Source organism: Fukomys damarensis, unplaced genomic scaffold (genome assembly GCF_012274545.1).
Source record: "Fukomys damarensis isolate Sample0158 unplaced genomic scaffold, DMR_v1.0_HiC HiC_scaffold_35, whole genome shotgun sequence".
NCBI classification, from domain to species: domain Eukaryota; kingdom Metazoa; phylum Chordata; class Mammalia; order Rodentia; family Bathyergidae; genus Fukomys; species Fukomys damarensis.
The window spans coordinates 42,412,672-42,426,505 of record NW_022900947.1 but is presented as its reverse complement, the minus strand read 5'-3'; the positions used below and the strand labels follow the sequence as shown (position 1 = coordinate 42,426,505).

At 40.5% G+C, this 13,834-nt stretch overlaps 1 protein-coding gene across 1 annotated transcript in view; it reads right to left on the bottom strand.

Moving 5' to 3' along the window:
* Cracd (capping protein inhibiting regulator of actin dynamics) overlaps positions 1-12,488 on the bottom strand; it is a gene marked incomplete at its 5' end in the record, with an annotated part of 158,074 nt that extends 145,586 nt beyond the window's left edge. Inside the window, one exon of the mRNA XM_033758869.1 lies at positions 12,431-12,488. Coding sequence (XP_033614760.1) covers positions 12,431-12,488 — 58 coding nt within the window. The remainder of the gene's footprint in view (positions 1-12,430) is intronic.
* Between the last annotated feature and the right edge of the window lie 1,346 nt (positions 12,489-13,834).

Sequence of the window (13,834 nt, the reverse complement as noted above, 5' to 3'; positions counted from 1 at the left end):
ACACAAATAGACAGATCATCTAGACAAAAAAATCAACAATGAAATAACAGAACTGAACCAAGTCTGAAAACAAACAGCCTTAGTAGATGTCTACAGAGTGTTCCACCCCACAAAAATCAGAATATACATTCTTTTTGGCAGCACACAGGTCATTCTCCAAAATAGACCACATGCTAGCTCATAGAACATGCTTAAGTAAATACAAAGGAACTGAAGTTATCCCCTATATATTATCAGACCATACTGCAATTAAATTGGAGATCAATAGCATAAGAAACCGCAAAAACTTCACAAACACATGGAAATTCAACAGCACCCTGCTGAACAACCACTGGATCACAGAGCAAATGAAAGAAGATATTAGAAAATTTCTACAATTAAATGATAATGCCAAAACAATATACAGGAATCTATGGGACACAATGAAAGCAGTTCTATGAAGGAAATTCACAGTAGTAAATGCCCATACTAGCAAAACAGAGTGAGCTCAAATAAACAACCTAATGCTTAACCTTAAGCTCCTAGAAAAAGAAGAACAAGACAAACCAAAAGCTTGTACAAGGTAGGATAAAGATCAGAGCAGAAATTAATACAATGGAGACTAAGAGAATGATACAAAAAAAAATCAATGAATCGAAGAGTTGGTTTTTCAAAAGAATAAATAAAATCAATAAACCCTTAGCCAATCTTTTCAAAAAAAGAAAAGGCTCAAATCCATTCAATTAGGAATGAAAAAGGTGAAGTCACAACAGATCCAGCTGAAATCCAGAGGATAATCAATACCTATTTCAAAAACCTATACTCTAAGAAAATGGAAAATACAGAAGAAATGGACAAATTCTTATACAAATATGAACTTCCAAAGTTGAACAAAGAAGATCTAAAAAGTTTAAACACCCCAATTACATTCAGTGCAATTGAAAATGTCATTAAAACATTACCAACAATGAAAAGCTCAGGTCCTGATGGGTGCTGAGTTCTATAAAACAAAGAACTATTGCCACTATTATTTAAACTCTTCAATGAAATTGAAAGGGCAGCAATACTTCCAAATTTATTCCTGGAAGCAAGTGTTACTTTGATTCCAAAACCAGGGAAAGACCCAACCAAAAAAGAGAACTACAGGCCCATCTCCCTAATGAACATAGATGAAAAACTCCTCAATAAGATACTAGCAAACAGAATACAGAAGATCATCAAGAAGATCATACACCCTGACCAAGTCGGATTTATCCCAGGAATGCAAGGATGATTCAACATACATAAATCAATAAATATAACACACTATATTAAAAGACTCATGGACAAAAACTATATGATCATCTCAATAAATGCAGAAAAAGCATTCAACAAAATTCAACACCCATTCATGATAAAATCCTAAAGAAAATTCAGTCTCATAAAGATCAATCTCTACAGATCAATCTCATAAAGGCTATCTATGAAAAACCAACAGCCAATATCATACTAAAACTTAAAAAACTCAAAAAATTAAAACCTTCACTCTAAAATCAGGAACAAGACAAGGATGTCACCATCACCACTCCTGTTCAATACAGTTCTAGTAACATTAGCCCCAGCAATTAGACACGAGAATAAAATAAAAGGAGTAAAGATAGGAGAGGAAGAAGTTGAACTGTCATTATTTGCTGATGATATGATACTCTACATAGAAGAACTCTGCCAAAATACTTCTAGACTTAATTGACAGATTCAGTAGAGTAGCTGGGTACAAGGTCAACACTCAAAAATCAATAGCGTTCTTGTACACAAGTAACAGACTCACTGAGAGAGAAATTAGGGAAACAACTGCTTTCACAATAACATACAAAAAAATGAAATTTCTAGGAATCAATCTAATGAAGGAGACAAAAGACCTCTACACTGAAAATTACAACATGCTGAAAACAAGAGATAAAAGAGGATATAAAACTGTGGAAATCAATATGGAGATACCTCAAAGAACTAGGATTAGAGGTCCCATTTGACCCAGCTATCCCTCTGGTGGGGATCAGACCACAGTAATATATGTGTATCCGTGTTTATACTGCCACAGTTTGTAATAGCTAAAATTTGGAAACAACCCAAATTCCCATCAACTTCAGACTGGATAAAGAAGATGTGGTTTTTCTATAAAATGGAATACTACTCAGCCATAAAGAATGAGAAACTAGAGACAGTCATATCTAAATGGATGCACACTGAGGCTATACTCTTAAGTGAAATAAACAGGACACACTTGAGTAAATACCAAATAGCTTCTCTGGTATGAAAAACTAAAATTGTAAATACTGTTCAAATGGTATAATTGATAGCGTGAAATATGAAGAAAATGGCTAAAGGGAATTGGGAAGGGGAGGGGAAAAGAAACAAAGGAAAAGAAAAATGTGAGAAAAGGAAAAAATGCAAACAAAGTATTTATAAATAGGGAAAGGTGAAGGGGGTGAAAGGAGGCCAAAGGTATGGGGAAAAAATAAGAACCAAGACATATCATGTAAAGATACAAGATAGAAATGATAAATGTAACTATATTTTTTGCTTTAAATGTACCAATAAACTTAATGGGGGGAAAAATAAATGGTGCTGGGAAAACTGAATATCCATATTAGAAGACTGAACCTAAGTCTTCTCTCTCACCTTATCAAAAATAAATTCAAGATCAATTAAAGACCTAGATATAAGACCTGAAATTTTCAAACTGCTAAAACATAGGCACAGCCAATGACTTCCTGAATAGGACTCCACTGGTACAGGATATAATAGTAAAAATCAACAAAGGGAAAAACATCAAACTAAAAAGTTTCTGTGCCACAAGGGAAACAACTAACAAAGTGAAGAGACATCCTACAGAATGGGAGAAAATTTTTATGAGCTACTCTTCAAATAGCACATTAATATCTAGAATAAACTTGCATAAAGAACTTAAAAACATCAAAAAATAGAATGACCTTATCTATAAATGGGTAAATGAATTGAACAGACACTTCTCAAAAGAAGTACAAACAGACAATAATGTTCAATATCTTTAGCCATTAGGGAAACGCAAATCAAAACTCCACTGAGATTCCACCTCATGCCAGTAAGAATGGCTATCACCAAGAATGCAAAAAATCAATAAATGCTGCTGAGGATGTGGGGAAAAAGGAACTCTTCTATACTGCTGGTGGAAACATGAATTAGTATAGCTACTGTGGAAATCAGTATGGAGATTCCTCAAAAATAAGATTATTGGGCTGGTGATTTAGCTCAGTGGTGCCACCACCTGCCTCACAAGCCCAAGGTCCTGAGGTCAGTCCCTGGTACTGCACCCCTTCAAAAAAAGAGTTATTGTTTGATCTACCTATACCCCTCTTGGATATATATCCAAAGCAATTACATTTAGCATACCATAGGGATAAACCTGCACACCCATGTTTATTGTGGTACAATTCACAATAGCCAAGATACCAAACCAGACTAGGTGACCCTCAACAGATAAATGGATAAAGAAAATTGAGTATTTTTCAGCCATAAGGAAGAATGAAATTCTATAGGTTGCAGAAAAATAGATAGCTCTGGAGAGCCAAATAAGCCAGACTGGGAAGCATAAATATCATGTTTCTCCTAATATGTGGAATCTAAAAAAGATACAAAGAAGTAGAAGGGAAACTGTTATGGCTTGTTTATAGATGCCCCCCGTAGCCTCAAGGGGTCACGAGTGGGGCTTTTCATAGATGGCTGGATCTAGAGTATGTGATGCTAAGACTAAAGGTGTGTGATTACTAAATTAGTCTACTGATTGGTTTGGCACAGCTCTGAATATGAGTGCTACCCACCACCTATATGGACTATACAGGACAGAAAAAGGGTCATTGTTTTTCACTTGCTGCTCGCTGCCTTCTGCCTGCCCTGTCATGAACTGTTTCTCCTTGCAATGCCCCTCTGCCATGCTTCCCAGCCTTGGAGCCAGCCAACTATTAACTGAAATATCTGTAAATCATAAGCCAAAATAAACTTTTCTTCTTGAAGTTTGAGCATTGGGTGTTTTGTCTCAGCAATGAGAAAAGTAACTAAGACAGATAAAAGGAGGAGAAGAAGAGGGAGCAGGAGTGGTGTTAAGGGAAGGTAATGGAGGACAAAAATATGAGCAAAACATATTATACACATTAAATCCCCCCAAAATGTGAAATTAGGTGAGAGGGGCAAGAGGGATGATTAAGAGGGATGACAATGATCAAAGCATGTTAATATGCACATATGAATCTGCCAAAATGAAACCCTTTAATTTGCAGGAGCAATTAAAAAAGAGTGAGAAAACAAATCATCCTCCCCCAAAACAAAAAGGAAGTATCACTGGCTCCAAAGAGATAATGGTTTGGTAGGGGATATGACATACTTAAAAAAGCCAGGTAGAGCTTAAACTTTGAGTGTGATCAGAGATGGGGGTGGAGGGCAGAGAGAGGCAGACAGAGACAGAGAGGAAGAAGGAGGAAGACGAAGGGAAGGCAAGAAATATAAATGAGATACTGTGGAAGTTTGCAAGGCAAAAAGGAATCCCTTCTGGGAGGGAAGGTGTCCAAGAAGGAGGAGCTGGTGTTCGAATATGTCCACTAAGGACAGCTAGGCTACTGCCAGAAGAGAGAGAGAAGAGAAGAAGGGTATTGTTCGCCTCTCATCGCTGAGAACATTACCCAAATCAAGGACTGGATGTTCTTAGCCGGGGGGCAGCGGGCAAGGCCTCAGTGAACACCATTGTTATTGATATAATAATCATTATAAACGGGGGGGGTTCCAGTTCTAGTAAAATGTCTACATCTATTATTAATAAATGATAAGATAATACATTTATGCTTTAAAATATATAAGTACATATAAAACGTAGGCTTTTATCTTAAATGCTTCCTTGGAGGCTATTTTTCTACACATAATGGACTTTCCGAGGGTTTAAACATGATGTGCCCAGAACAGCGCGATGCCTTTCCCTTTTCCTGGAAGCCCTTCCAGTCAGAAGTACACACGGTCTTCATTGTTCCATGCACCTCTGAAGCTCAGTTCAGAATTTGTCATTTATTTCAAAGAGCTTAATACTAATTCAGGTTGCACACACAGAACAAAAAGATCCTGCTTTGATAGGAAATAGTAGGGGACTATTTCCAGGCTGACTTTGGTTTTTCATCTGGTGTCAATTTTGGTCTCCTTGGGGGAAAAAGAAACTATCTTACTTTCGTTCGTTGTCAGCCTAATGCACAGCCTAATGTCAGCAGTGCCTTTCTGGGGGCAGCATTCAGTATGTTTGTTCAAAGGGTGAAAAGGTCATAGAAATGAAATCTAGGCTATACTTGAATCAATTTAGAAAAACAAATAAAATTGTATTGCACAGAAAAGAAAGATTAAAAGAGGCAGCATTTTAGGGGTAGAGAATCCAAGAGCACTGTTTCTCCCTGGCTTTAACTCCTAGAGAAATTAGGACTATCACTTTCTAGAAGAGATGTCTACAGGGTCCCCAGGCTTAAACCAAAGCTGCTGTCAAATCAAGCAGTTGTTTCTAAAGTTACATTCAGGAAAGCAAGAGTGGGATTTAGAGGATCAAAGAGCCCCCTCCCAAGAAGCACACTCAACAGTGTGACCTCTGGAGATTGGGCGCCCCCCTTGTTTGTCTGGCTAACACCTTCTCATCTTTCGAGCTGGCTCAGATGACACCTCTGAGAGGCCCTGGGGCTCCAGGTGGCAGTTGTTTACTCTGCCCTTTGCGCTCCCCAGCACTCTGTGCAAAACTCTCTCAAATATCACTAATCACATTTTATCCAGTTATCTGTTTACATATCTGAATTCAACTCCATGAAGCTCAGTTCACATTGCAATGACCTGGGTATTTGCTAGGGCCATGCTAGATTCATCGGCCCAAGGCAAGAAGGACTCTAGCATTTTTTTTGGGTACCGGGGATCGAACTCGGATCCTTGCTCTTGCAAGGCAGGCAGCAGAACTGCTGAGCTAAATCCCCCGCCCAGGACTCTAGCCTTTGAAGCTGCCTTCTTCTGCGGGAGACAGACAAGCACAAGAACAATACCGCTTAGACACAGCAGAATGTAACACAACAGAGACACAGGAAGGAGACTGTGACCACGACCTCAAGGACAGCACTGTTTTACTTCATAGCCCTAACGCAGTGTCTGGCCTATTAGACCTCCATCTTGATGGAAGGGAGAAGGGGGAAGGGGGAGAGAAGGAGAAAGAGAGAGAGAGAGAGACAGAGACAGAGAGAGAGAGAGACAGGAAATCATAAAATCCCCTCCCTTTCCCCCTCAATCTGCTATTCAATTTCAAACCCACTGGTTACTCGGAAGGTACGTTCGGGCTCCTAAAAGAGATGTTTGGAGCAGATAGTAATGACTCACAAAACAGCACACAATAATTACCATCTGATGGAGACAAGCCAACGTTTGTCCTATATTTAACTATGGTCCCCTGGTGCATGGAAATAACAGCTCCCTTCCAGGGCTACCGAAAAGGGACTTCCTGAGGTGGCCACTGCTGAGAACTAGCTCTACATCAACCTGATTCTTGGTTCTACAGCATTAGACCAGCAGGCTTCTGCTAGCACAAGGGGATTTAGTGAGAATTTAGTGGTCCCCTCAGAATCCTATTCACCGTCATTTGCCCCTTTTCTGCCAGCTTCATCTGTGCGACTGTCTTAGGTTACACTGGGCAGATGGGGAGAAGAATCGCATTTCAAGCTTCTGCTGCCCATACCCGAGAGCCCTCCCTGAGCAGCCGTTGTTTCTCACAGAAGGAGGGGTGGGGACTGGCCCCCAGGAGATGACAGTGTAAAGTATTCCTCAAATTTTCATTTTCAACGCTGGTGTCACCTAACTCCCCAGGGAGTGACTACTCTTTGAGGCTTAGCCTAGCAATATAATCTCCAGCTATGCCGATGCCAAAATATCAATTACAGGTTCAGCCGGATGACAGGATAAATTGAAGTCCAGACCACTAGAACAATGGCACGAGTCAAGGGCAGGGGAGAGAAGGTGCTGGAGGGTTTGGCCCATGACAGAAGTGAAGTAAGACAAAACTGAATTCTCCATACCCTGTCAAATTAGGTAACTTAATTTCAAACTGTTCTTTGTCTCATGAAACTAAAGGGAAGCAGGTATTCTTAGGGGCCACCATTAGAAAGATGTTATAATGATGAGACTATCAAAGAAAATAATAAATTGAGGGTCAAAGAATCAAAGGTATTACTTGACTTCATTTACATGAAATATCTAGAATCCATAGGTAGCAGATTGGTGGTTGCTAGAGGATGAGGGGAGGAAGAAATGGGGAATAATTGCACAATGGCTACAGTGTTTTATTCTGGAGTACTGAAATGCTTTGGAATGAGATAAATGGTGGTTTACAACACAGTGAATGTACTAAATGCCATTGATTTGTTTTTTGTTTGTTTTGTTTTGTGGTGCTGGAATCGAACTCAAGGCCTTTATATTGAGCTATGTCCTTAGACGTTATTTTTTATTTTGAGACAGGATCTCGCTAAGTCACTAAATTGCCCAAGGTAGGCTTGAACTTGAACCCTCCTGCCTCAGCCTTCCAGACTCCTGGGATTATAGATGTGCACCATCGCGCCTGGTTTGAACTTTAAAATGATTAATTTTATATTATGTGAATTTCACCTAAACATAAAAAAAGTTTTAAAATTAAAGTACTCATTCTCATTGTTCTACAATCTCTCACTATTGGGAAAGAAGGGGAGGATTTCATTCCCATTCCATAGCGATAAGAGGGATTAAACAGTTCTCTACATTCTGGTATTTTCCACCTTTCGGCCTTTTAGTGTGTGTGTGTGTGTGTGTGAAAAGTGTAGCATTTCCCAGATGTCTGCAGCACAGAAGTAACTCCAACCATGATCCCTGATTCACCAGCCTACACTGTGCACCATCACACAGCAACAGCAGCAGCTGTGTATCTACAGTCACCATGCACCAGCTAGGTTGTCCACAGTCAACTGACTAACTGTGTTTACCAGACACTAAACCCAGCCAGGCCCGTGTGGTCTAGCTGGGCTGTGGGGAGTGGCATTCTGCGGCAGTGACATCAGATGAAGACAGTGGATCACTTCAATCCCACAGATGAATACAAAGACCCTGAGATTTCCACATACTTTCAGGATCAAACTCTGTCAACAAAGACCAGAAGGACCTTTGGAAGAGGGGCAGTGTTTTCCTTTTTGACTCTTTTATACTCAGAAGAACAAATGCTTCAATACAGAGATCCAAAGTAGTCAGCTCTTAAGTAGAAAGCAAAGCCCCAGAGCTTATGGGGCATAAAAAAACATTTAGAACAGAGATGAAAAAGAAAGGACTTGAAAGGAAACTATAATACAACGACACCAAAAACATGGCTCACTTCACCCTTCACAAGGTCAGAGGACGGCTGCCGGTCTCTCCAGTGCCTTCTCCTTTGGTCCATCACTGTGGAGTCAGCACCACAGATACACAGCCTCCCCAGCCCCTCCCTGGCCACCTTCTGAACGCTCCATGGGCCTCATGCTTTGCTTCCTGCTCACTCTCTAATCTTTCCAGCTTTGAACCTTGGGATATTTACTTCCTACTATGGCTTTGTCCTCTCTCAAGATGAACAGTTGGGTTTGAGCTGCTTTTAAACATTCCTGTGCATGACTGTCATTGGTTACTTCATCCAGTCAGCTCGGCTGAGGAATGTCACTCAACTGCATGCTTTTCTCAGGTGTATGCTTCAAGACTAGGCCTTAAATAAGCCACAAGAGGCTGGAAAAACTTTAGAAAGCATCTTTAAATATACTGAAAAGCAAAATATATTAAATGTTTTCAAATTTCCCCTAATTCTATTGCAAAAGCCACTGACTCAGATTTTATACATTTATATATATATATATATATATACTACACACAGAAACACACACACACAGAGAAAAGTATCTGTTTCCCATGCCTGTCATGGCATGAAATGAAATGCAAACTAGAGAGCAGAGTGGGCTGCAGGTAAGGCTTCTAGTTTCCCTTTGATGGGAATGCAGAGATCCAGCATCAGCTCTGGTGTATCCTGGGGCTAAGCAATGTGGAAGGTGACCACAATGTTGTCTGTGAGGACCCCCACCTGGGGCAGAGCAGTTCCCTGCCAGCTTCATCCTGACCTCGCAGCACAGCAGCTCGTGGGCAGCGTGGTGAAATCACACTAACCCGTTCACAATTACTGTCTCTGACATTCGGCAAGTCCATGGGGCTTTCCAAGCCTGTCTCTGCACTTCTGAGATGGGAACTGTAAGATCTATTGTGTATTATTTAAGGTGATTGTGATGGGTTCAACTGTGACCTCCAAAAGATTAGCTGAAACCCTGACCCCTGTACCGTAGAAATTACCTTATTGGAAACAGGGTCAGTAGATGGACATGTAATTAGTCAAGATGAAGTCACACAGGAGTAGGGTGAGCCCTTGATCCAGGATGTGTGGTGTCCTTTTAAGGAGAGGGAAGATGACCATCTGAGGAAGCAGACACACAGAAGGAGGCCATGCGACAACAGGCAGAGACTGGACAGTGCAGCTACAAGTTGACGAATGCCAAGGATTCTAAGAGCCACCAGAAGTTCAGAAGAGGTAACAACCTCCCACTACATGTCTCAAAGGGAGGATGGACCTAATTTGATTTTAGACTTATGGCCCACAGAACTAGGAAACAAATTTATGTTGCTTCGAGTCATCTGGCTTCTGGTACTTTGTTAGGGTAGCCTTAGCAAACTAGCACGGTGGTGTAGGTCTAATGTAGTATGCGTGTGTGCACACATGCGTTCACACGCACTCGTGTGTGTGTGTGTGTGTGTGGTAACAAAGAAGAAAAGAAGGACATATTTCTTCTGTGTCTGCCATGGACCAAATGTGTTCCTCACAGCACATGTTCTTCTTGTAGCCCTGGGTTAGTTATACTGAGAGGTGGTTTGTCATAAAAGCAAGTTTGGCCTTCCCTTGGTCCTCACTCTCGCTCTCTGTTGCCCTTCTACCTTCTCCTATGAGACGACGCAGCACCAAGTCCCTCCCCAGATGACAGTGCCATGCTCTTGAACTTCCCAGCCTCTAGAACCATAAGCTAAACAAATCTAATTCCCATAAATTACCCAGGTATTCTGCTATGCAAGGGGTGATCAAAACATATGGTGAATATCTGTATTAAAAATTATTACAGAAAAGCACAATGCCATTAACCACCCCTCCATCAAATACTCTTCCTCATATCTAACACACATACCCTATTGTTCTTGCCACTTTTTGAAGCAATTCTAGTTCTTTGGCAGTGTTCCTATGAGGTCTGATTAAAGAAAACATGATAAATACTGCTGCCCTCTGCCACCCAACAGAAAGGCGAGCTCCTAAAGACAGCAGTGTGTCCTCACCCGTCTTATTCACCAGATTTGGTACCATGCAACTTCTGGTTCGTCCCCAAGGTCAAAATGGCCATGAAAGTACACGGTTTGAACAGATCCAGGACATCAAGGCAGCTATGACAGAGCAACTAAAGACATTCATGAAAGAGGACTTGCAGAGCTGCTTCAGAAAGTGGCAACGGTAATGGGATAAGTCTGTCTGTTCAAAGCAAGAGGGGGGAGGAGTCTGAGGGGAGATTAATGGCAATGCGTCTTTTACTCTAATAAATTTTAAACACATTAAAAAATTTAGTATATGTTTGCTATATGTGGAATATTAGTACCTATACCTATCACACATCTTAGTCTTTTTGCTTTCCCTTTCTTCCTCCTTCTCTCATCATCCTCGTATTCCCTTTCATCTCTCCAAAGTCTATCTCTATTTCCTATCATCTTTCTTATATTTTTCTCTTTAAATTATTTATACTTTGGATTTTTCATATCAGAGAAACCATGCAATATTTACCCTTCTGTGTCTGGTTTATTTCATTTAACATTATAGACTCGCAATGCATCCATTTTCTTACAATTGTATTTTTCAATCAGACCACGTAGCAGCAGAAAATGGACTAAGACACTGTCTAAGCCATGGAAATGTCATTATTTCCTTGGGACCTCACATTGCCTTTCCCACTCACCTCAGCCACTCTGCTCTGGCATTCTGGCTCCAGGCCATGCCTGGAACACCCTGGTTACTCTTCTCCTTAGGGCCTTTTCATCAGCTGCTCCCGCTGCCTGCACTCATTTCCCATCTTTCCTCAGTGAGACTTGCTCTAGCTACTCAGTTCAACACTATTGTTTGGGACACCTCCAATACTTCCAAACCCCCTTGTTCTACTCTACTTTTTCTTTTTTCCATATTCACACTGGCTTCTAATAGCTTACTAATATGTGTGTTGTGCATAATTTACTGTGCCTCCCTTCACACCAGGGCACAAGCTCCAGAGGACAGGGATCGGCACTGGAGCTGTTCACTGATAGGAGTAAGCATTTAAAATAGCACCCAGCTCACTGAAGGTGCTTAACAAGGAATTTTTAGAAATCTATCATTCATTTCCAAAAAACCACCTTATTATTATAGAAACTATCATGCACATTGCAAAAATAATAATAATAATAATAATAAACCTTCAGATTCCCACCATAAAATAAAATTTCTCAAATTACAATAAAAAAGGAGTTGTTTATATTCTCGTTTTCTCTCTCTCTCTCTCTCTCTCTATCTCTCTCTCTTTTTGGTACTGGGGATCGAACTCAGGCCCTTGTGCTTGCAAGGCAGGCGCCAGAACCACTGAGCTAAATCCCTGGCCCAATTGTTTATATTCTCTTAAGTGACTCCCTAAGGAGCCAGATCACCTAAGGAGAAATGTCATTCAGTAGGTATAACACTTATCTTACAAGTTTTGGTGTGTGGATTAAGTGAAATAATGCATCTAAATAATTAAAACAATGTTTACAGTAACACCTAATACAGCTTAGTTTTTGTTTACAGTCCTCTGATCTTATCTTTAACTTCTATCCTTTCCCTCAACTTCCAAAAAGGAGGTGGCAGACACCAGGTAAAAGAATGGAATGATGCTCTTCTTAGAAGGCAGGCAGGCGTCTTCTGCCCCCAGTGTTCAGAAGATGAGTACTGAACACATAAGTTCTCTGATCCAAAATCACCATGAAATGCAAGGCCAATAATTGTTTCACACAATTTTATATTAGCAATAAGACAATAAACAAGGATAGTGTTTTTCATAGTGTTTTTATATTACATGCCATTTTTAATGAAATTTTCTTTTATGAATGAAAGAATGTAAATGACTTTTACAAGTTTACTCAGATGGCCAGGAGAAAGTCTGGGAATTAAATCTAGAGTTAGAAGATGATCAGTGAGAAGATCATTTAGCTTAACACTTAGTAAAAAACATACTATCCACCTCTAGCGTCCCATTCATAATCAATGAAACTGGTTCTAGTACTTGCTGCCCCATCTACTTGGGTGACTTACCTATCTTCACAGATGAAAGTCCTTTTGCTCTGGATAAATCTCCACTGAAATTTTCTTTTCATAGAAAGGAAAATGCACCCTCAATGGTGAGTGCACCGGGAAATGGGGCACACTGCTGACACACCAGGGAATCACTGCTCTTGTGAACTGCAGAGAAAAAAACAAAAGTCAAGAATGTTTTACATCTTTCATCTCTCTTGGAACCCTTTTATATAAATGTGCTTTCTGTTTCTTGGCAGAAGTCAGTACAAAAGAGTAATCTTTTTGTTTGCTCATTTTTGCTGGGCTTCCAGCTAGGGGTTTTAATAATATGAAATTTTCATTGCTTATCCTAAATCTAATGTGGGACTTTAAAAGTATTTATTTTAATTGGCTCCCACTTTTGAGGGGATGAAAAGCATCACATCATGAATATTGAGACTTCTATATTTTTACAGGCAGACTTCTCACATTTATCTTCATGGTAGTTTAGTTAAAATCCAGAGAGACAGAAGACATAAATTCAGTCTATCAGTAAGTAAATACAGGAAGCACAAGTTTATCTCCTCTCCCAGAGGTAGTGAAGGCTCCAATACAAATCACAGAGTTAACAAGGTTAAGGAGCTCCCTCTATATAGTCCATGCCCAATCCGATCATAGCCTGCCTGGACGAGAAGCATGGCATGATGACTGAAGATTTTACCTGCAATGGAGAAGGGCAACATCTCAGAGACAAGCCCAGATTCAAATGTGGCCTTCACAAAAACTCAGTCAAACAAGACAGCACTCTGGGGCACTGACACTGGAAGAAATCTCTCCAAATCTCAGGCTGTTCTTCTGACGCATCTGGTTTATCAGAAGCACAGAGCAAAACTGAGAGGCCAAGGAGAAAGCAACTATGTAGAGGCATATAACCTGAGCAGGCTTTTTGTTCCATTACAGGGTAAGAAGATCCCAACAAGACAGGAAAAGCAGAGACATGATGTCAACACACTGCCCCTCTGAGTATCTGCTCGTTGGTAAGTGATATTAATCAACCAGAGAGTAACAGAGGTGGGATGGAGAGTTAGACAGCTCCAGGCAGTTCCATGGCACTAAGGGTGAGGCCACCAGAGAAAGAGCCCAGGTAACTATGTCTGAAGGCCCTAGCATGAAGGCCCCTAAACAGCAGAATCCTGCCTCCCATCACTGCAGTGCCTCAGGCACTCAATGGATTAAGGAGGTCTACCCACTCCAAATGCTTATCAGAAGCAAAGGAAGCCCTTCTCTCAAGGGAAGTAACACCTTCAACAGTATCCACAATTCTTCATCCAAAATGCACTGCATTTGGTCAACAATTGCAAGGCATAGCAGGGCACATAAGGAGTGATCAAAAATACGTGAGTGTTAAAACTTTTAAAATTTATTACAGTAAAAAACACAATA